This window comes from Crinia signifera, chromosome 2, assembly GCF_055691185.1.
Source record: "Crinia signifera chromosome 2, ASM5569118v1, whole genome shotgun sequence".
Taxonomy (NCBI): Eukaryota; Metazoa; Chordata; class Amphibia; order Anura; family Myobatrachidae; genus Crinia; species Crinia signifera.
Window position 1 is genome coordinate 225,933,429 of NC_139218.1, and position 24,859 is coordinate 225,958,287.

A 24,859-nucleotide genomic window follows, 5' to 3' on the forward strand; every position below is an offset into this window, starting at 1 on the left:
GCCCTGCTGGTGAGACATTGGGACAGTCGTCCCCCCCCCCCCCCCCCCCCAAAAAAAAAAATATATATACCATCCCACGAATTATCGGGATAGTTAGGAAGTATGGTGTATGTCATGCCATGGTTCTACCTGAGCTATTTATGCCACGATTACTAGATTTGCGACTTTTTTTTTATATGTCACAATTCAGCAAGAATAGCAGAAGCTATATAACTGGGAAGCAGGGCAGCCATAAGGGTGGGACTGTGGGGACTCTAGTACTGGGCCATGACTGGAGTTTATAAAATATAATTTGTCATAAACAAAGTTCACATTTTCCTTGAAGCAATGTCGAGGTCGAGTAGTGCAGCTAGTGCTGCAAACACTGGTCTCTTCGGGCACACCAGAAGTTAGAGAAATGGGAAGGGGGGCCCTGCCTATTTTGTCAGTCCCGGCTCCCGGGCCCCACAATTTCTGACGGCAGCCCTGCTGGGAAGGAACACAATAATTTGGCAGGCCTGTGATCAGCGATGTGTTTTAGTAGACTGCAGAAAAAAAGCTCTTGAATTATTGGCGTTTTAAGAGTGGAGGATCGTGTGAAGCCTCCTTCAGCCGGGCTCCCTCCTCTCTGCCGGGAGTTAACGCGGGGCAGTAGGGTCTGATCACTAGAGCACTCAGGCCCTAATTCGCATGAGCAGATCTTTCGGAAAAATGGCATGGTGCCCATTTTTATGTCAATTTCCACCACACTGCTTGACTAATAAAGAATTAGGAAGTACTGTAATTGATCTCTCTTCTATTGCACACATCGTATAATCCTCAGCAGTACTGGGGTTGCAACTTATGCAAATCATAAGAAATTTCAGACACATGTTTAGCGTCAGACACCAAACTCCTTGTATGACAGTTAAGTTTCAAGCTCTCGGAGGGGATGATAAAGTGAAAGATTACCAGTAGCAAAATAATGGTACATGGTGTAACAAATAAAAAATGTAGAGGATTATTCAATCAGTGCCATTTTTTGGCTACCTGAAAAGCGGCAGTAATTTGAACACTCTGTATTCAATTGTGGGCATTTTCACCTGATTTTAAGTACATTTTGGCCCATGCCTTTTCATGGGCATTCCCATGAAAACACTGGGCATTCCCATGTCAATTTGAGGGTGCTGGGGACGGCAGCTGACATCAGAATCAGCTTTATTAGCCAGGTATACTTGCGTATACTAGGAATTAGATTTGGATTGCTGTGCAACAGCCAGGGTGGGAACAGGTAAAACAGTGACAGTACAGATATATATCACATGTACAGATATACACTAAATGTATCCCGATGAGGGGCACGAACTTGGGGAACATATATTTACGGAGCTGCACAGCACCCAGGCAGCCATTCACCGGTGCCACTTGGTGATTGCATAGCCAGATAAGTAGACAAGTAAAAAAAAACAGTACAGATATAGGACATGTACAGAAATGCACTAGATGTATCCTGATGATGGGCATGGACATGGGGAACATGTATTTACTGAGCTGTACAGCACTCAGGCAGCCATTCTGCGGCGCCTCTTGGTGATTGCACCAGCCAGATAGGGAGCAAGTAAAACAATACAGATATAGAACATGACAGGGGGGACATGGGGGACATAGTTGGCTAGCGGCACAGATCCTAGGCAGCCATCAGCGGCGCCATCTTGACGTTGCTACACCCAGGGCAGCATTGGAGGGGCTCAACAGGCTGTCTCCCCTTCAGCACACCACAGCAGTCAGCTTGGATGGACCCAGAGGCTGTCCTGCTGTAGGGCTGGGGGGGGGGGGGCAGCATGCCAGGGGCCCTGGGAATTAAGGCCCTCTCTGGCCCAATTTATTGAGCCATACCTCCTCTCCGTGGGGGTCTCCTGGGCAGCTGAGTTCACCTGGATATGGGACATCCCATGGGGCCAGACAGGCTTCTCAGTTCACCTTAGGGCTTTTAGCCAGGGCCTGCATGCCGGGAATCTCCACTGCAGTGCAGGCCAGCATGGTCCTCCTCTGTAGGCTGGGATCCTCCACTGTAGGCCCGGATTCTCCTCTCTGCATTGCTGGTGTAGCGGCCGGGGGTCCTGCTAGCACAAGGTGTTCCAAGGGACCGGCAGCAGATCCTCAGGCCGGTGGAATAGCTGCATCAGAGGGTTGTCCTGGGGGCCATGGCTGTGGCACTTCCTATCTCCCATCCTCTGCGTCTCCAGACGGCGACCATCGAATGATTTCTGCCCCGCATGCAAGCTGCGAATGGATGGTTATGCAAAACATCCATTCGCATGCATGCAGGGGAAATCGGTGTGCGTACGGCGGGCGGGCATTTGTGCAGGCGGCGTTTAGTTGACTCACAAAGCTGTGAAATTCTCAGCTTTGCGAGTCAACCAGAATGAGAGCCATCATGTTTTAGACAATAGCAAGAAACTGTTTTTATTACACAGCGCTGTAAATATTCATTGTAGTATCCTTAATTTGTTTAGTGAAAATTGTTTTTGTTATATTTATTTAACATTTTAATAACTTCATATAGTTTTATAACAATACGAGTGGGATGGTACTGTTACTTGTGACATGAACTGAACCAATCTTCCTTTTCTTTTACTTAACAAGTAAACTTAGGGCTTTCAGTAGTTTTCAGGGAAGAGAAGAGCACAGATCCAGTTATCCCCAGGGAACATTGCTAGTATTGAATCTGACATCACAGCCTGAGGTTTAGGTCAGTCAGAAACTGTTTCCATGACAACAGTAATTGCATTTTTGTAAGAGCAGCATTTGGGGATACTCAGATTGCTTTCTCCTGCACATGCTCCGGAAGGTAGAAAATTCTTAGCAGCATATTTACATTTATTTATGTTTTCCTTTGATGAGCCTTTCAAGTGATATCTTATAAATTGCTGCAGTATATTCAAATTATAACAGCATGTAATTATAAGAAAGATTATTATTATTATTATTATTATTATTATTATTAATAATAATAATAAAGGTCTTGGTCTTTAAATTGGCAGAAACATATTGGCAATGTTATTGGTTGTTTTAGACTTATGTGGCAAAATATCCACCAGCCATTTATATTGCATCACCATTGTGTTCTGGAAAATGAGCACCTGCTGGGTGTTCTGGAAACTGTTATTTGCAGCCACCCACTAAGCAGGTATTTTTCTAAATTTGAATCCTAAACAGGTGAAAAAGGGGTAGAATGTTCCATCCAAGCAAACCTTTTCTCTGTTGAAACCAGGCAGATCAGCTAGTCTACATATTAGTAGCAGAAGGACAGCTTTTATGTTTAGCATATTTCTATGATACAATTGTCTGAGCAGGGTGCATCATATACCAAATTACCTGAATTATAATTCTCAGTTTTCTGTATTTCTGTAACATTGAATTACCATTAATAAAAGTATTGTATGCACATAGCTTAAGAAAGTAAATTTCAACAGTTAATATCAAACCTTAATATAATTAAGAAATAATATTACTCTCATTAAATGTAAACATTAATTTTGCACTTAATACATAATAAAAAAAATTGACCCATCATAGAATTATTAATGTTATTTGCCTTCTTCTTCCATGCGTAGTATCATAATCCTATTATTATTCCTCACCTTCTGATTGGCCAAATTTATTCAATGACTTTGCAGTCGGTTTTATGCGACTGTGTCAGACAAACGACTAAGTAAATCCAGTGATTTAGAGGTCAAAAAAATGGCCATGTGCCTCAGTTACAAACATTCCACCAAACTGATGTTTATTATATTTGCGCATTAGTGTTTATTTTCTTTGTTTCGCTTCCTTTCTGGCAGTGATGTAATTATCAAGGGCGCAGAAGGTGCAGCTGCTATGGGGCCTGGGCTGCTTCCAGGGGTGTGTGTTTTTCCTGCACCACCATCCGCCAAAAATATGGCCATCGCTGATAGGTACCCCCATTCTATCTGCAGCAATGGAGTATGTAAAGGAGGGGAGCATCATACTGCAGCAAACAGTGCTTCAGTCTGGCTCGGCCTGCACTGCCCCTACCTGGCCAGCTCACAGCAAGAGAGCAGTTCTGCAATTTGGGGGAATGGCCCCCACTTTTGACGCCTGTTCTGTAGTCATGTAGTGTCTCTCCTGCTCGCTCAACTTCCTTATCTCTCTATCTATGACTCTCTTCTGCTCTTCTCTCTCCCTGACACAGTCTTTCTCCAACTTAACACTGTCTCTCTCTCACATACTGGGGGAAAATTTACTAAGATGGGAGTTCTATTTCAGATGGTATGTTGCTACGGGCACCCAATCAGAATCTACTTCTTATTCATTTAGCACCTTCTAGAAGATAATAGGTAGTATCTGATTGGTTCCCCATAGCAATATCCCATTTGAAATAGAACTACAATCTTAGTAAATTTCCCTCACTGTCTCTCTCCCTGATGGTTACTCCTTGTCACACGAGGGGAAATGTACTAAGGGCCTGAAATATGACCAATGCCGGGTACGAAATCATACGATCGGCATCGGTCGTCTTTTTGGGAAAATACAATTCATAAATAGGGCAGATTTACTAATCTGCCCAATTTAAAGATTTGTATTTCCCCGATGGCGTATATACGCCCACTAAATACAAATATGAGTCGGCAGCCTGCACAGATCCGTTCAAGCTGCAGTGTAAAAAAATAGATAAAATAAAAAAGTAATTTAGAAAAACGGTGTGGGGTCCCCCCATGGCTGTAATCAACCCCCGGCTTGAGCTCAAGGGCCGGTTGGGAACCAGCACCAGGCTCAATGGCTGGTCCTGGTTCCCAAAATATGGGGAAAAAATGAATAGAGGTCCCCTGTATTTGAGACCCAGCATCGGGCCCAGCCAGCCAGCAGGGTAATGGCACATCTGGGGCACAATTTTTTTATATGGTTTCGCATTCAAACCTTTATCCCTCTGACCAGTCAGCCCGAGCAGGGACCCTGGGGGAGTGGGGACCCCCCAATGAAGAGGTCCTTCCCTTCACGATTCACCCTACCCTGTCTTCGGTGCCCCAGGGTGGTGGGTACCGGGCTGATGGCATTGGTAAAAATAGATTAAAACTATCATGTATTGTTGTGCATCTATGAGTCCCAGCACATCTGCATCACATGCAAGGACTTGGAGAACCGCAAGTCCCAGCATGTGGGGCATTTAAGGGGCCGCTAGTACTTGTAATTTCACAACCTTAAAAATAGTTAAGTAAAACACAAATACATATGAAAAGTAAAATTTCACACTACGGACATCCACTCATACTCTCCTATGGAATCCCTAGTTGGCCTGTCCTCTTCTCCATGTTGAATCCAATATGGGTTCCTGTGGAAAGAAATTATACTCACCCACCATCTTCTGTGCTTCTCTGGCTCCATACAAACACTGTAGACACAAGCAGAGTTTATGTTTACATCCTTGGCTCTGCCCACAGACCGGGGGTTAGGCCCGCCCACAAGCCATTCATGAGTGGAGAATTCCCGATGTGCCATGATATGAATACTAATTTGCGTATTTTATTAGGAATAGTAAATGCCGAAAATATATGTAGGCAGTTGTATTTGCATACGACTGCCTACAAATACAGCAAATCCAGGTGTATTCACATTAGTAAATCTCCACCACTGTCACTCTTGCACTGAGACTCTTTCTTCCTCACTCCTTGACACTGTCTCACTTCAAATTTCTCTCTCCCTGACGCAGCCTTTATCTTTCTCGCTCTCTCCCTTACACTATCTCTATAATTCCCTGAAACTATCTCTTTATACATCTCTCCATGACACTCTTATTCTAACTCTCATCTCTATTGTTGTCTCCCTGACACTGCTTCTCTCTCTCCCTAACACCATCTCTCTCTCCCTGAAACTCTCTCCCTTTTCCCTGATACTCTCTCTCTCATCACTCCCTCTGTATTTCCCTTTTTTCCTACCTGGCACTCTAACTCTTGCTCCCTTCTCTCTCTCTTCCTGACTCCCCTTCTTTCTCACTCTTGCTTTCTCCCCTCCTTTTCTCTTGCCCCCCTCTCTTTCTCTCTGATGCCCCCTCTCTCTCCCCGATTCTCTCTCACTACCTCCTCTCTCATCTCTTTCCCTCTTTCTCCCCAACACCCTTTCACTTTTGCTCTTCTTTCTCTCATTCCCTCTATTTCCATGAAACCATATCTCTCTCACACTCTTTCTTGCTCCCTTCTTCATACCTATTACAGCCTCTATGTCTCTCTCTCTTACTCCCTAATAATATATTGTTACGTATGTGGCACACAACGATCTAGTTGTACATCTGCTTTCTGGCACCTACAGTACTACTATTCAGTTGCTTTGTGCAACTTCCATTTTGTGTTTAATTGAATGTGAGGTACTATATATGGTATTGGTACCTGACAAGAGTGCTTGTCTTTCTAGTGCCATTTAGGAGTTTATTAGGGTGCATCTTGGTAATTTACTGTAGCTCTCACTGAAAAAACACATGAGCATGTGAAAAAATATCATGGGGAAATAGCACCATGAATTGCTGAGTGACATTCGAATAAATAGCTATGCTGGTTATAGCCATGTGCTGAGGATTTTTATTTTCAGAATGTCACATTCACATCTTGCCCTAAATGTTTTTATCAGTTCTCTCTATGTACTATAGATCCATGAGGCCATCTTGGATGCAGTTGTATAACCAGTGCATGATAATACTTGATAATTATCAACAGATAATGATTCCCTTTAGCAAGCACTGGGGGTACCACCCATTTACTATGTTGTCAAGCCCATAGCAAATGTGAAGGAATTGGTAGTCTACCCTTCTCGAGGCAGCACTTGGGTCTACTGAAAATTCAGCGGACAAGTGCATTCACAATGAAACCCCACCTCGGACAGCACTGCACATGTGCCCACTCAGCGCTTGTTCAGAAATGTTTCATTCGTTTTTTTCTTGTATACTGAATTGGACATCAAAGCTGACTACAAAACTTGAATTTTACACTATTGTCTCATGCAGTTGTTTTCTTTTCAAGCTATCCAAAATGTGCAAAACCTAATTTTCTGAGGCCAAGCTTGAGATTAAAATAAAATTGAAGAGAACATGGCTTTAATTTGATATATGTCACTGCTTTACTGGGTTGAAGGAAGACAAGATTTCCAGATCACAGACTCGGATATGTCAATTAATTTATATATAAAGACATGATTTTAATTTGATTTATTTATTTTTGCATTATTATTCCTTGATGTTTTAGGATTTTCCCTACCAAGTGTCAAGTTGGGATCTCAGTGGGATCTTAAACAGTATTTTCTGTCATTTTTATTAATAGTAACATTTGGTAATTTCTTATTTTGTTCTACTTACTATTTATATTACTATTAAGTTTTTTTTTTTTAATGTTGACAAACAAAACGGTATAAGACAGGTATATCTGTCCTCAGTATATAGTTTCTAGGTGTTTACTGAAGCACTAATACCTGTGGCTATGTTATTGTTGTTTGGTGTATTGTAGACATAGTGGAAATGATAATGGAATCGTTTATGGTGTACTTAAAATGAATGTCACAGTGTTCCCAAATCCATCGTTAGTCCATAGTGGGACTAATCAGGTGAACTCCTTTATGTAGTGCTGCAAAGAAATGTATCCATCTACTGCATGTGGAACATGGAAAACATGAAAGTGCTCAATGTACCGTGATACCTTCATAAAGTTATTGAACTGTTTGTATTGTTTTTTTTTTTCTATTAACATTACCAGTGTAGACAAAGTGCAGAAGTGGAGAAGGCAAACTGATGGCTAATCAAGAATTCAGTATATTATTAAAAAAAACAAATCTGGGAAGCTGTAACGACCACTGGTCAATTAATTCTGCTGTGGTGTGTTTTTAGTGTATGACTGAAAATGCTTAAGGTTCTACTAGCAAAACTTCCCACCTCCCATTACATTTGGGAACAGTGCTCCTGACAACTATTAAATGTGGCAGATTACAGTCCAAAAACATAAATGTTTGCTTCTCATTAAATTTTTCATAATCATTCATTTATTTCTATTGATTTTTGTGCCTTTAACAACAAAAAAACTGATTTAAAAGACAATAGCAAAGCAATCACATGCTACTGTAGTAATAATAAGGACTTGTACACAAGCATTGAAATGTCTTTGTCTGTTTGATGGATTTTCTCCCAGAACTCAAATCTTCCAGCATGATTTTTTTTTATCACCTTGGTGCTCCAGCTGTTTCATTGCGCAGTAATCTAGTTTTTGTTTATGTTTTGTTTATGCTAAGCAAAGAAATTGAATGCAGGCTGTGCTGTTCAATCTAACAGCTAATAGTAGCTTACTATCAGCAATGCTCCTAAGGTGTGTCTGTAATTACATTACAATGTGCATAATAGCTTCTAATACTGCCCATGCTTCTTTTCCAATTAGCTAATACAATTTGTTCCCATTGGGGTGTATGGCAATCTCACGGAGTGTTACGCCTGGTCAGCTCTCCCAAATCCCTAGTATATGAGAACTGACTTCTCTGTCTGCATTGGAAGCTTTTATAATGTTGCGTGTGCTGCTTGGTTGGCAGTGTTGGTTCTTCTTTTGCAGAAAAGCAGATTAGTACAGCTCTTCCCCCATTAAGCCGTCAGTTTTAATTTAACAGAGCGGCTCAGAGCATGGAGACTCATTTCTTTTTACCATTCTTATTTCAAAGGTGTGTGAAAGATAAGAAATACAAGTTAGCTCAAATGAATCTGTTTGTATTTTCACAGGAAGAAAAAGAACTGTGTAGCAGCGCTGCAATGTCTGTTTGTAACAATGGCGGCAGGATTCCATCTCCGCAGGAATCTGCCAATGGATTTTGTCAGCCCAGTGCTTCAGGCACCTGGCATAAACCTGAAGAAGAAGTGAGAGTGGCAGAACCCAGTCCTGTCAAGAAGGCCCACAGGGAAATCTTAGACCATGAGCGCAAAAGACGGGTAGAACTCAAGTGCATGGAGCTACAAGAAATGATGGAGGAGCAGGGGTGAGTCAGTTTATGTATATTGTGTTTAGTGCACTTTGTTACAGTCACAATGTACCGGCATACAGCCTATGATGTATCTAACTTTTATGGAATACTAAAATTCATGCACATAACACATACACTATATACATTATATTGCTAGACATTGTGGTTATAATTTGTGTTAATATGAAGCCAAACAACTAAACTGTTCTTAGATTGCCTGTAGCAACATAACAGCTTTTAGCTATAATTTTATATAACAGTCATCATAAATGACAGGTATAATCTGAATTGTTTCTATGGCCAACTTCTCCACTTGACCTGTTTAAAAAGTTTCATAAAACAACCCCAAAGTCTTTTATAAGATCTAGATTTCCATCAATGTTTAATAATACACTTTGGGGGTCATTCTGGTTGGCTCAATAAGCAACGGCAGTTCCGCAGGTGGGGAGCCTTTAAACGCCACCTGCCAGCCGTGTGGATGCCCGCCCTTGCTCTGAGAACTGGATGGGCAACTGATGGTCAGTACAAACCTGTAGGTCAGGCATTCCCAACCACGGTCCTCAAGGCACACCAACAGTGCAGGTTTTAGTGATATCCAGGCTTCAGCACAGATGGTTTAATCAGAATCACTAAGGTACTAATTATATCACCTGTGCACAAGCCTGGATATCACTAAAACATGCACTGTTTGTGTGCCTTGAGGACCGTGGTTGGGAATGCCTGCTGTAGGTGAAAGATTGAAAATCTCTCTACCGCCTTCTTCCTGATTTTTCCTTTGATTGATTTAGCCTATTTAAAATTTAGCAAAACACGATAATAAAAAACTCTTCACTGAGTGGCATAATGTGGCAGATAAGCCACTAGGAACAACCAGGCCCTTAGATGGCCATCTGTGCCACCTAATAGATTATTTGGCCCTGCACACAATTAAAGGTTCTCACTGTTTTGACCTGCTGCTGCCCTTTTAGTTTATTTACATTCTAATCCCTTAAAGCTACGATAGTGAAGTTGTATATCTCAAATCCACATGCACACATGCTAGGCTAGCTAATATCACCTTATCTCAGCCAAAGGGTTACTTAGTTCCCATGCACATTATTGGCAGTGTTGTGTAAAACATGCATATGCAAGAGCAGCTATGTCAGCATATGCATATGGACATTTAGATGACTCTAAATGCAGGATGTGGTCAGGATGAAGGCATTCAGTATCTCCTTGCCAGCATCCCAACTACTGCTGGGAGACTGACGCCAGAATCCTGGCATCCAGCGACAGAATCCCGACTACTGGCATGTCGAGCGGTAAGTGCTAAAGCTTGGTACACATTCGCTGATTTAGTGGGCATTCAAGCGAATAGACATAATATATTGTAGACATATTGCATTGGCAATACAACCAGTGGCTGATATACTGTATCTGCGCAACCTACTTTGTGTAGAGGCTAGGTGGGTACATGTAAATCATTCAAAACAAATTGGTCTGATTAGTAAGTGTGTATGCAGATAGGTCAGCAGTTTGGCTGTAGGTTAGACTAGAACAGGCATTAGTTGGGTACCGATAGTTAGGTGTGAAAGCACCACAGTTTATAATCTGGGTCGACCAACCTGAAAATTTGATTATAAGAAGTGTTATACCCCGTCGCCCTCTGTATTAATGTGAAAATGCTAGACCCAGGTTGGAACCGATGTGAAAATGGTATGAAAGGATTCATCTTTTCATAACAGGGGATTTCTGAAGAAATGCAATTAAATACAGTATGTTAGTAGTGGTCTAACTGAGGCATTTATCCAAGACTACTAGCGTTTATGCCTTTGGCTGCCATCTATTGAATATTGAACAGGTGTAAAAGAAGATAATAAGAAAATGTGTTTTTTGTTGAATTTGACATCCAACATATATTTGTATAAAGTAGCACATCATAAATGATTTAAACTAATTGCCCCAATACACAGCACTTTGTTCAGACAATGAATGCGTTTTTCCAAAGGCTCAATTAAATAAGAGATAGCAGAACTGCTATGTAAGCAATTATCTAATTCAAAGCTCAACTATCCCACAGTAATTACATAGACTGGCAAGTCCCCAAACTCTTTATATCATGCAAGAAGGAATTCTGAGCATAATTTCAAATGAACATTAATTCTTATTGACAATATGTTAGTGCTCAGCATCAAACTTGGTCATTTAATGCCAAGTGTACTTTGCATCTTACTTTTAAAACAAATATATAGAGGAAAACATTAAACCCTCAAAATAAAATAAAGCTTAACGGTTTTTCATGCAAAGTATCAAACTTCTTCACGATCTGTAAAACAAAATACCCTTAATTATTATGTCCCATTTTAGTTTATACCTACTTGTTAATTACCTTTTAAATCAATTTATATTTTTATTCCTTTTTTACTACTTATTCCCCAAACCAGTGAATGTATAAATGTTTGTACTGTAAAATAGTTTTATAATACTTTCAAGTGGATGCAGTGTCTTCTTGTTAAAAATACACGCCAGCTACAGCTGCAGGTCCAGCGCCAAACACTTAGTGGCTGATTCTGGTTGACTCGGCAAGCAGCCTAACTTCACTGCTTAGCGAGACAACTAACGCCGCCTGCTGAGCGTGCGAATGCCCACCCCTCGCTGCGGTCCTCACATCCCAATCACTTTGCGAATGGATGTTTTGCATAAAAACATTGACTATCTAATGATTTTTAACCTCTTTGCAAATTTAAGTCAGTCTGGGCTGACTTAGACTCCCATTGGCTAGTTTCACAGGAGTCTGGGGCAGTGTGAGTGTCAGGTGCCGCATGGAGCCTCATACACACAGCACTGCCAAACCTTAGGGGGAACCAGCCATAACAAATACAGTAGTGCATACATGATAACAATTATGTTACATGTGCTAAGTGGACCACTCCCCCTGCACTATGCGGTTGGCGCTGATACATGATAATCTATGTGTTGAAGTCAAGACCGTAGCATGTGGAAATTAGTCTTTTTAAAGTGGAGTGATTTGTCACACTAATATGCAGTTGCTTTTTATAGCATTTAAATCAAGAGGATTCAATTTGTATAATAATTCACAGGTTGTCCACCATGTGTAGTAAGCTCTGTCAGAACATATTTTCTCTATGATGCTTCAATTAATGGTTCATGAAATTGTACTTCAGCAATTTAAACACTTGTTCCCTTTCCTTTGCCTTCTAATTAAATACATTAACTCCACTAAAATGACAGTTACAATATTTTACAATTATGTTTTATTTTGTATATATGAGCAAAGAGGGAAGATTATCTCAGCAGTGGTTGTGCATCTGGTTTTCACTGCCAAACTGCTGCATTTATCATGTAACAACACCTGGTAGTTGTGGTGCCCCCATCATGATATAATAGTGTTGCCATATTATACATTATAAAAGCAATATACATGAAAAAAGCAAGGCCACTATAATAAATAGTACTGCCACAGGAATTTCCCAATTATTAGGTCCTTAATAAATGAAGAAAATAATATAGGCTGCTTTATAAATAAATTATTTATACCCCAAAATTAAACAAGCCAAAGTTGTCTGCCTGATGCATACCTTTTTCAGTTCTGACAGGCTAAATAGCTCAAACAATATCAGGCGGAATCAAGTATATTTTATTAATATTAGTATTATTATTATTATTATCATTATTATTATTATCTTTTATTTATATAGAGCTAAAAGTGTTCCATAGAGACTACATAGGGGTAAAATATACATCAAATTGTGTAAACAATTTATACAGTATATAAACATAACTACATTGCTCAAATTACACACAGGGGAGTAAGCGAGCCCATGAGGTCTAGAGGTGGAGGGCAAAGAGGTTGGAAGGTTAGAAAGAGCTGGGGTAGGCTTGAGTGTAGAGATGTTTCTTGAGTGAGCTTAAAAACAGAAGTTGGAGGCTGGGAGTGCATTCTAGGGATTGGGGGTAGCACCACTGAAATCTTGAAGGCAAGCCTGGCAGAAGGCATTAAAGAAGGATGAAAGGAGGCAGTCTTTGGCTGAGTAGGGGAGAACTGTAAGCAAAGTGTGCGGAGGAGAAGATGGTTTTGACAACAGGAGGGAAGAGGGCCCTGCTCAGATGAGCTAACAGACTAGTGGGAAGGTGCGATAGACAGATGACATGAGGTGCAAGCAAGTTGGAAGTCGTTTAATGGCAGGATGTAAGCAAGCAGAGATGGTCAAGGCATGAGGCAGGGGTTGCAAGATCAGCCTCAGGACTGGGTTATACAGTGGAAGGGTACACTTTGATGAATAGATGAGTTTTCAATGCCCGTTTGAAGCTTTGCAAGGTCGGGGAGAGTCTAGTGGAGCTAGGTAGCATGTTCCACTGAAGGGGTGCAGCACGGGCAAAATACTGAACTCTAGCATGGGAAGCAGTGATCAGGGTGGACGATGGTCATCAGACGACCGTAAAGAGCATGGAGTATGAAGCGAAATAAAGTTGGAGATATATGGAGCCATGGAATTAGAGATGGCCTTTTATGTGAGGGTGAGGAGTTTGAAGAGGATTTGGTAGGGGAATGCGAGCCAGTGAAGATTTTGTTGAAGGGGCATGGCAGAAGTGGAGCGGCAGGAGGAAGATGAGCCTAGCCGGGGAGTTGAGGATAAATTCAAGGGGAGCGAGATGGGAGTGAGGCCAGTGAGGAGAATGTTGCAGTAGTCGACCGTGAGATTATCAGTGAGTGGATGATAAGTTAAGTTGTATTATATGAGAGAAACAGCCTGATGCGAGCAATGTTGTGTATCTGAAACTGGCAGGATTGTGTCAGAGGGGTATGAAAGAGAGGGAAGAGTCAAGAGTGACACCCAGGCAGAGTAGTTGGGGAACGGGAGAGATGGCAGTGTTGTTGACAATAATAGAGATGTTAGTAGGGGGTGTTACTCTGGCTTGGGGAAAGATAATTAGATCAGTTTTGTCCATGTTGAGCTTCAAAGAGCGCTCAGACATCCAGGAGGAAATGGCAGAGAGGCAGCTGGAAACCAAAGAGAACAATGGGGGACAGGTCAGGAGAGGCAAGGTAGAGTTGTGTGTCATCAGCATAGAGGTGGTATTGGAAGCCAAAGGAGTTAATGAGTACACCCAGGGAATAGGTGTACTGGGAGAACAGAAGGGGGCCAAGGACAGAGCCCTGAGGGACACCAACAGGAAGGATGAAGGGGGATGAATTGGTGCCAGAGACAGACACCGAGAAGGAACGGTTAATGAGGTAAGAGGCAAACCAGTCAAGGACAGTGCTAGAGAGGCCAAAGTTTTGGAGTGTGTGGAGGAGGAGAGGATTATCTATGGTGTCAAAGGCAGTAGAGGTCCAGAAGGATAAGCAAAGGGAAGTGCCCCCTGTATTTGTCTGAAAGCAGGTCATTGGTGACTTTCACCAGGGCAGTCTCAGTGGAGTGGAGTGGGCAAAAGCCAGATTGTAGGGGATCGAGTATAGAGTCGTCAGAGAGGTAGCTGGTGAGACGGCTGTAAACCAGCTGTTCAAGTAGTTTGGAGGCGGATGGGAGAAGAGAGATGGGGCGGTAGCTGGTTGGGGATGACAGGTCGAGGTTTTTTTTTTTTTTTTTTAGAATAGGTGAGACCAGAGCATGTTTGAATGGTGAGGGAAAGATGCCAGTAGAGAGTGATAGGTTGAAGAGGTGAGCAAGGTGGGAGCAGGCAGTGAGGGAGAGGGAGCGGAGGTGACGGGGTACAAGGGGCAGGTAGAGGGGGGAGAGGATGAGATGAGGGAGAGGACTTCCTCATCTGTAGTTGGGCAGAAGGAGGACAGCATACCTCCCAACATGACCCGCTACAGGAGGGACACAATGCTCTGCTCCTAGACTTTCCTCTTAATGTATGATTACCCTCATCTGTATTAAACAGGTTAATTAATTAGAAAGGTGTCACTATACAGGTAATAGCAATCATACATTAAGAGTGAAGTGCATGAGCAGAGCATTGTGTCCCTCCTGGAGAGGGTCATGTTTGGAGTTATGGGACAGGGTTGTATAGTTGGAGGGGTGAGAATGAGGTTCTGATTGAACATGACAGCTATTACAATCAACCCCAAAGACTTCTGGGGTTGGGTGACAGTTTACAAATTAGAAGGTACCCAAGTACCTGTCATAGACATACTACATGAATGAAAGACAACCAGTAGTAAAGATATCAGTGTACATCAGCGGTTCTCAAGCTGTGGGTCCTGACACCAAATTGGTCCCGACCTTCTCAGCATGGGTTTGCGACTCCATGTTGCTGACCGTCAGGCTGATGACTTTTCTAATCTCAGTCAGTGATTCAAAGAGTCTGAAAAATCTGTTATTTCAGACTCCTCCCATCATCTTGTTCCTCCACAATGCTGGCATGTATTTGCTGTCTGCTGACTACACATGTGATGTGATGACCTTCTGCAGTAACTTGCTGGGGTCCTGTAATTATTTTTATTGTTTAAAGGGGTTCCAGAGCAAAATAGTTTGTACCCCTGGTGTACATCCATGGACAGCATTTGGTGTGGAAGGAAAGTAAAGAAATTCTCTTAATCCTATTTAGGAAAAGTAGAACTGAAAATATATAATGGTGAAAAAATATCTTGTTTCAAAATGACAATGACACTGACATTGGATGTACTATATTAAGGCCAGCTAAAAGAACCTTCAGCTACTATAGGTCAAGCACTGTGCAGTTGCACAAGGCGGATAAAAGCTCATAGATAGGTCACAATAACATTTGTTATTTAGTAGTGTGATACTAGTCTATCCTATTGGTGAGCGACTGCTGCGCCCAGTGGCTGAATAGAGTTGATGCAGCTGCTATCAGGCCAGTAAGTGATGAGGGCCTGTCAGTGCCAAATCAACACCACCTGCTCTGCTCTGAACATGAGCAAATTCTAAGCTTTTTATGAGGTGAGGCTATCCATAGTTTGCTATAGGAGTAGGACTGGTGCTGTTTGTATTTGCACCTTCTCCTGTGGCAAAGATCTGTCTGGAAATATAATTACAGGTATGCACAACTCTACATATTTTAACCTCTGTTCAAACTCCATGTTTAAAACCCAGCTATGCCATTTCAGCCACAAAAAGAGATGCAGCTGAGTTTCATATGATTCTGCTTCCCCTGTATTTACTTATGCTTGGCCCATGGAGCATTTGCCATGCAAAAGCTTGCAAGATACTGTACATTCATCAGGCTAAGATAGGTAGTAAAATGGAAGTTTAATAAGAAGGTATAAGCAGGCAAAGCCCAGCATTTTTCAAAAGTAAAGCAAGATGGCGTTGTCCTAGGTTCTCCCACCCTCTATTATGTTGTAAATAAACAGGCCATGTAGAAAGTTTAGCAAACCAGTCAGCTCACTAAAAAGGGTTGTCAGGTCTGTAGCTGAAATGCTACTGAGACAATGGAGCATATTTATTAAAGAACAATTGTGGATATTTTCAGGGGGTAACCCAAATATTAAGGATCCCCAGGATTTACAAAGGAGAAACTCCAATATCTTCAATATCTACCACGTTCCTTTAATTTCCAACTGCAAAGCAACCCCATAGATTCATTTATGGGTTGTTATGAAGTCAAATTTAGCAAGCCATTCTGGAGCTTGGCCCGTTCAGCTAATGACATCCATCTCCATCTTTATTTAAAATTAGCCACCGATGACAATTTAGCCGCTGAAGATATGAACCAGGAAGCAGAATAATACTGTATAAGCATTGTCTCTCCCTCTCTTCACTGGGTCCAGCTCAGGTCCTCATTATTTATTATTATTTATTTATTACCAGTTATTTATATAGCGCACACATATTCCGCAGCACTTTACAGAGAATATTTGTACATTCACATCAGTCCCTGCCCCAGTGAAGCCTACCATCTATATTCCCTACCACATGTACACACACTGACATTCTAGGGTTAATTTGTAGGGAGCCAATTAACCTACCAGTATATTTTAGGATTGTGGGAGGAAACTAGAGTACCCAGAGGAAACCCACGCAAGAACAGGGAGAATGTACAAACTCTGCACAGTAAGAGCCATGGTGGGAATCAAACCCATGACCTCAGTGCTGTGAGGCAGTAATGCTAACCATTACACCATCTGTACTGCTCATCAGAACCCATCTCGTGTCAAGGGACACATGGTAAATTTGTGTGAAATAAGTTTTCATTTTTTACATTGTGAAGTTAGGTGAAAATGATTTACCACATAAACATTAAAATGATTTCCTCTGTGGATTAGTAAATCTCCTCAATTCGGACAAAATACTATTATTACTTTCCAGCCTGCAAAAGTCTACATTTATGCTTCCTGCAGAGTCAGAGTTTTAGACTGTAAACTGCTTATCAGTAATTGTTTGGAATTTCAGGTATTTTTGTTTTCTTTTTGTTTTAATGTAATGGCATGGTTTTACTGGGAATATTGCTAATCCTCAGCACTCCAGCTGTTGCTGACCCACATGCCCATCGAAGCTGAAGGAAAAGATAGAACATTAATCATTGACTCCTAGCTCCATGTTCAGTAGAAACTTTATGTAGTGAATTATCCTACATCACAGACAAATGCAGGTGTACTTTATTTTAGAAACTATTGCAACACAAGGACCCAATGATTAGTTTGTGCAGGCTATTACTGCAGATGCTTTGTGTTTGAGACCTGTTTTATATGTTATGCTTAAATGGTATAGACCGAACAATACTGTATTTGAGAAATTGAACCACACCCTTAATAAATTTAAAAACCCTCCTCTTATTTTACCTTAATTTATATATTTTGTAATGTCTAACAATAAAGCTTTCTTTTTGGCATCATTTAGTTTCACCATATTTCAGATGATGAATTTGTATATGTTAACATCTGTTTATAAGCCCTAATCAGACCTACTTGCTGGGCTGCGAGTAGGGATGCCAATCCCAGGGCATTTATTCAATTCAGGATAAAAAAATGCTCATTCCTGGGATCCCGGGATAGGCTTTCCCATTAAAAAATGTCTTGGGGAGCTGGGTGGTGTGGCAGAGGCGGGCAGGCGGTGTGGCCAGGAGGTGGTGAGCACAGGGGATGGAGCGGTGTGGGCGTGAATCATGGGTCCGGGAGCAGCAGTGCAGCTGTTCGGCCTGCGCAGCGTGACAACTGACATCGTGTTGCGCTGTGCAGAGCCACGAGAGGGGAGAAGACGGGCAGCGTATGAGTAGGTGCTCATACGCTTTCCGGCATTAGACTGCGCATACGCAGTCTAATCCCGAAATCCTTTGGGGTCGAAATCCCAGCATTCTTGGGGCCAAATCCCGGGATCCTGGGATTGGCCAGCCTAGCTGCGTGTGTTCAGAGCCCAGCGAGCAGGATAACGCTGCCACGCCAAACTAACGCCCCCAGCCTTACCCCTCTGCAGGGGTACGAACACAGAGGAGAAATCATTCGATGGTTACTTACCATTGAATGATTTCTCCACCTGTCACTGCGGCTCACAGCCATCACATGACCCAGTAGTCACTCAGCGGCTGCAATGATTTTTTGTGATTTCTGGGCAGGTGCCGACATCATGCCACCTCCTCTAGCAGGCTAAGGAACGCCTGTGTTGTGCCAGGCACTGCCAGCGTTTCTTCTGTTTTCCTTCAGCAACCACAGCACGTGCAGCGATAGTTCACCATCAACATTTCCACAATGTATTTATGACATTTCACAGGTAGATATTCAAAACAGACATACAAATGCAGTCAGAATGGTCAACATATCTGGAATCTTAAATGTCATGTGAGAAAAAAGCCATTCATTGTGGATAATCATCATTTTACAGTTTATAACAGTAAACAAATAACCTGACATAGAACAGCATTGATGGGGAAAAACATTAGGAAAGAAAGGGGGGGGGGGGGGGGTTACAGAAGTGCAAGCACAAGGGTAAATCAGTGGCTAGTTCTCAAATGTTTCTAAGTGATGGTGTCTTACGTTGTATTAATAGTACCAAGGATGTATAAGACCTGGTTGTCTTAATGTCCATCCAGCTAAACCAGGGGGTTCAAATTCCGAGTGTTTGTCCAGTGCTGAATAGAAAATGTCTTCCTTGTACATATAAAAATCTACGAGCTGGAACCACGCCCAGAGGGTAGGAAGTGCTACTGAGTGCCAACGTACAGGGACAACCACCCTCGCCGCATTATTTAAGTGTTTAAGACGAGATTTCTTCTAAGCTGCCACATGAATGTTGGAGCAGCCAAAGATCTGGACCCTTTGGGACTTGATGGCCTATATTTTCTGTTGATATCTCTATAACCCTATTCCAGAAGGGGACTATCAAAGGAAAATCCCACCAGATATGAAGTAATGTGCCTCTGTCACTACAACATCACCAACATAGAGAGGATACTGTGGGGTAGATTTTATTTAAAAGTAAAGGACATATGTACCATCTTGTGAATAACTTGTACTGTGTCTCAACAACTTCTAATCTTGTAGAACATTGTGTCATAACTTCACAATGTTTTTCCCAGGTAATTTGGATTCCCTTTTTTGATAAATCCTTATCCGAAGCATCACAAAAAGAGGGGGTTGTCAGGGAAATAATCATGTATCAGGACCTTATACAGTAGATATCCGATACTATATGTGTATAGGGAAAGCAATATCTACCAAAAAATTACATATTACTTGATCGTGTACTGTTTGGGCTGGGCTTGAGCGCTAAGAGGTTAAATTGTGCAGCTCTGTATAGTAAACATGGAAGATCTTAGCAATCGCTGTGCCTGTGGAGTGGGTATTTCCCTGGGCATCTTTAAGCTTAGGGATGTATGTAAGGGAACCTTGGGCTCTAAGGGTGCGCGCTAAGAGTTTTCCCAGGTTATTGACACATCTATAATACTTGTGTCGATTAATGCTCTATGAGTTGCGTCGCTAAGCAGATTTTTGCATTTTGGAGTTCTATGTATGTGTCAGAGGCAAGTGTAGAATTGTGAGCTAATGCCAAATATTTAATTTTGGCAAGCAGGGCATTTCTATATTCCTTTTTTTGTTTTTAAGATATGTGCCTAGTTGGATACACCTGCCTCTGATCACACATTTGTGTGCCTCCCATAAAGTGACTGGGGATATATCATCTGTTGTGTTAGTGGAGATGTAGTCACCTATTGCTGTAGCGAGTTGAGCCCGGCACTCAGTGTCTCTGAGAAGCTGTTCATTAAAACGCCATTGCCAGTGCCTCAGAGGAGGGTGCCGAAGAGACAAAGTGAGTGTAATGGGAGAATGGTCTGACCCCACTATTTGGCCAATAGTGGCATCATGTAAGAGGTCTAGGTGTCCATGGCCCACACAGAAGTAATCTATTTGAGAATTGGAGATATGATGGGATGAGAAAAAGGTAAAGTCCCGATCCACAGGATGTAGGAGCCTCCATGTATCAACCAATTGAAAATCCTGTGAAGTGGACCTAAATAGTTTGGACTCCTTGATTGTGATCCTAGGGGAACCACTGGAACTGTCCAAGAGGGGTTCTAGTGCCCAGTTTAAATCTTCCCCGACTACAAGAACTCCTTCTGTGTTTTGTTCAATTAGTTTGAGGGATTCTCTAAGAAAGCTTGTTTGGCCTTGATTAGGGAGATACTGTAATGGTTTATAAAGATTAATTTCCAGGAGCTGCAACATCTCATCATTAGTAAGAGCAGCTTGAACTGGGTCCAGGCCAGCTTCATCCACTTATTAAGACTAGACATATTTCACTAGATGTCACATCACACAATCCCCTCTACGTGGCTTGGTCGTATAATGGCATAGTGATCAAAGGCCCATTGTAACTGTCCTGAAGGGCTACAGGTTCCACTGGGAGAGCAGCAGCTTTTCAAGGCATAGGGCAGGGATAGAGCTGTGTGTGAGGTGAGGATTTAAGTGTTTATAGCAAGTAAATATGAAAAAGGAGTAATTATTCTAGTCTGCCACCAGGTGGAGTCTCAACCCCAACAGTCACATAGCAAAGGCGATTTAAAATGGAAGTTATACTGTAATTATATATTCCTGTTGAGTTGACTCTGGTAGAGAAATTGCAGTAGTGGTGATTAGTCAAGCAGCAATATAAACCTGACCTGCAAGAGTCTATTCCCTTGCCCCTAGGTCAATTTATTGGGACCCTTTAGTGTGTGTCTCTGCTGCAACAGTGAATAGGGAATGAGGGAGCTCAAGATGGCCGCCAGACGACCTTCAGCTTCAATACCTGGTTGATGAAAATTGCTGTCCAGCTCAGTGCAAATGGCTGTGACCCAAAAACGGAGTGTCCTCTTTCTGCACAGCGCGGTCCAGGGGTCTCTTGTGCACTGGAGTATTATTTCAGCCGGTTGCTTGGCCGGCTTGAGAGGGGTGGGTAGGCCGCAGTCCGCAGGAGCACTTAAAAGCACTCCCCAACTCAGCAGCGCTTACCCGCTTACACAGGGGCCTTCCGTCCTCCACCCCAGTGCAGCAGAGGTGGGTAATGCTGCCCAGCACCGGGTTATTGTCCTGAGGGGGAGCTATGGAAATCGGAGCTCTCCCCAAGTGTGGCCACTTGTCTTCACCTTCGTTCCCACTGTTTTTGTGTGCATGCCCCAGCTGTAAGTCAGGCTGCGAGCGTCTTGGCAGCACCAAAATTTGCAGAAGACACTCACAGCCAGGTCCTGCACATGCGTATTACGGAAAATGCGAATGCGTACTCAGCCCACCAGCGGACAGGGACCGAAGTTGAACCTGTGCGAGCAGGTCTGAATCAGCCCCAATGTGAGGCTATTGATGCACTTCCTGTATAAATTGTACCTAGCCTAAATAAAAGAATGCCCTTGACATTTAACCACATCTGAAGTATAGAATTAAGATGACAACTAAAAAGTTTATTGGGACCCATGGACTTAATGATGCAATGTGTGGTTAATTGCGTCATCATGGACTCCACTGCTCTTTAGGCATGATTCAGATCTTTTCTATTCAACACAACTACTATAATCTCATGCTTAGTATCTTGTTTAATGTCAAGCAATGGCATCAACAATAATGAATTTATATTTTGTGATTTACACAAAAAGATGGGGTTGACTCCAGCACTCTCAGAGAATATTGAGCGCCAGTTAGTTTGACCTTTTCTCATGAGACTATTGTGTTCATTTTATTGGAGCTTCCTTTTCTTTAACAGCCTGATGGTGGCTGCAGTTCAAATCCATTAGCCTTTACTGCTTTTGCCGTTATTGATCAAGCTTTTTCTTTGCTAACTTTTCAATCTCCCTAATTCAATAAATGACAATGGCTTTCCCTAATTACTTCTGGGTCATTTCAGCTATTTACCCTTTATGATGGATTCCTTTACTCAGTGCTTTTGTACTTAAATTCTAATAATTTCACTTTGTAATAGAAATAATGGGTATGGATCATAGGATAGACAGCAACTAAGTCAACATGCATGAAGGTCAACATGACTGAAGGTTGCCATGGGTTAAGTCGACAGGGTCATTAGGTTGACATGGGAAAAGTCGACAGTCAAAAGGTTGTTTTTTACAGGTTTTTGTCCCGAATGTTGACATAGTCTACATGGGCTCTGAAATGTAGCACTGCGTCCCCTCGAATAGCTCGCTGCACTCGCCATGCTTCGGGCATGGTGCCTTCCTACACTCGGCACACTATTGTATTCTCCCACCACGTCCTAATGGATGGTAGGGCACGAATTACCGCCTGTCGGCACATGTTGGTTCCCCCCCCCCCCCCCTGATTCAGGATCCAGACTTTGGGTCGCATTACAATGAAAGGTTAATAGGTCAACCACTATTGGTTGACCTGCATTAGGTTGACATGGATAGCAGGTCAACACAGGCAAACGGACAACACGGTAATGGTACCTGGAACCCCCCTCCCTGCCTGCTAATCCATCAGCGTTGCTGACCGATATTATTTTTATGGATGTGCAGATCCGGATTTACCCGGATCTCAAAATGAGATATCATTGGCTCCAAAAACGTGAGAGCGGGATAGCCATTATGAGCCCATTTTGAGATCCGGGTAAATCCAGGCAAATCCGGATCTGCACATCCCTAATTATTTTTGTCTGTAGACGGAGCAGAATGGGGCCACAGGCATAATGTGGCAGAGCTGCTGCCTCCTATACTGACAGGCTGTTGGCTGAAAGTAGAGGGAGTCACTGTATTTGATTACTTAATGTATACACTCTTCTACAGTAATTCAGTGTAGTAATGCATTTGCATAAACTATAACACCAATCAAAATTATTTTGCCTAATTAAAATGACTGCATTGGTTAGAATAGAATTTCTGTGTGCAATTGCTTGCAGAACTCACTGATGGGGCCATTTGGCAGATTTGTGTTTAATAACCAACATTCCTTTGACTACTTACTGTAGATTGTGCAGTGGCTAAGTTCATTCATTCCCAATTTATCTTTTAAATGGTAACAATGGAGTATTCTGAAATTTCAGCAGGCAATTTCATGCAAAAGTCATATTTCAGCTATATGTTGTTATTCCAGTAAATTGAAGTAATCAGCATAACGATTTTTATTGTGCAAAGTTAAATTTAAGGGGAATTATAAGTTCTTTGTATAAAATGAAACATTAAGCAAACCTTTTGGTATTTTAGTTAACTAAACTTGGCTAAACAAGCATAAGTTGCAGTATCATGGTAACATATTTACAATTGTTTATTACTACAGTACCTAGATGATTAATGGTGATGCTAGAAGAGCACCAGGATGCCGTGTGTAATATTGAGAAAGGTGTGACGCGCTTTATGCCAAATGGGATATTTGCATACAAACCTTAGACATTACTGTACAGACAGCCATACAGAAGATTTTCGAGAATACGACTCGGTTTATGTTACGCCAGATTACTCTACACCCTGACCTATCTTGAAAAGAACTAATTGGAACTTTCAAGGAGTACTAACTGCCAATATGTCACCCGTCAATCATGCCCCCTGAGACACCCATGTTTTACCCAGATCTACAGAACTTAAATGCTTTTGGGCTGTTGATGTCTTGACTCCCCTGTCTGTCTACCTCCATGTCTTGTGTTTGAAAATGACAGGAGCTGATTGACTGCACTATAAATGGGCCCCGTTATACTGGTTGTACCCACTCATGTGTGAACAGTTCGGTGGAAATTTTTTTTTTGGGGGGGGGAGTGTTTTTAAAGTGTTAAGGGGATATTCTATTAGCCTCGATGCCGTCATCACTTAGCCCTTATACTCTCTGTTATCGGATATTATGCTTGGCATGCCCGAGGCATAAGTAGCTGCCATGATAACAAATAGGGTCCTTGGGCATTATTCTAGTTCACTCTTTCTGACAAAATCCTTCTTAGATGGACAAAACCATGTGCACTGCAGGTGGGGCAGATGTAACTTGTGCAGAGAGAATTAGATTTGGGTGGGGTTTCACTTCAAAGTGAGATCTATATTGCAGTGTAAAAATAAAGTAGCCAGTATTTACCCTGCACAGAAACAAAATAACTCACCCAAATCTAATTCTCTCTGCACATTTTCAATCTGCCCCCCTGCAGTGCACATGGTTTTGTCCATCTAAGAAGGATTTTGTCAGAAAGAGTGAACTAGAATAAGGCCCCTTATTCCTAACCTCATGTGTTTTCGCCCATTTGTGGATCCATTTATTGGATAATGCGATAACTACCATCTACCATCCTAATTGCTGTATCTGCCCATTTTTATTGGCCAAAATAGGATTGGAGCTAATAGGATAGCACCCCTAGTTGGTTTGATTTATTTATTTTATGCCTGTGCCTTTATTTGTGCTCAAAGCAACAGCTATTTGGTAAATCCAAAGCAAACACGAATTAGCAATTACACCCACTCACATTTACAGACATCAGAAATTTCTAAAAGTTAATAAAATGTTTTAATTTAACAAGTCCTAACAGTCCTGAAAACACTCCCAAACACA

General features: G+C 42.0%; 1 protein-coding gene across 3 annotated transcripts in view; it reads left to right on the top strand.

Annotated features, from left to right (window-relative positions):
• The window catches only part of SRRM3 (serine/arginine repetitive matrix 3), a 334,253-nt gene that overhangs the window by 145,262 nt on the left and 164,132 nt on the right, over positions 1-24,859 (top strand). For all 3 annotated transcript variants that reach the window (XM_083173931.1, XM_083173930.1, XM_083173932.1), the window contains one exon: positions 8,717-8,970. In XM_083173931.1, the coding sequence (XP_083030057.1) occupies positions 8,747-8,970 (224 nt within the window). In that variant the 5' untranslated portion in view covers positions 8,717-8,746. The remainder of the gene's footprint in view (positions 1-8,716; positions 8,971-24,859) is intronic.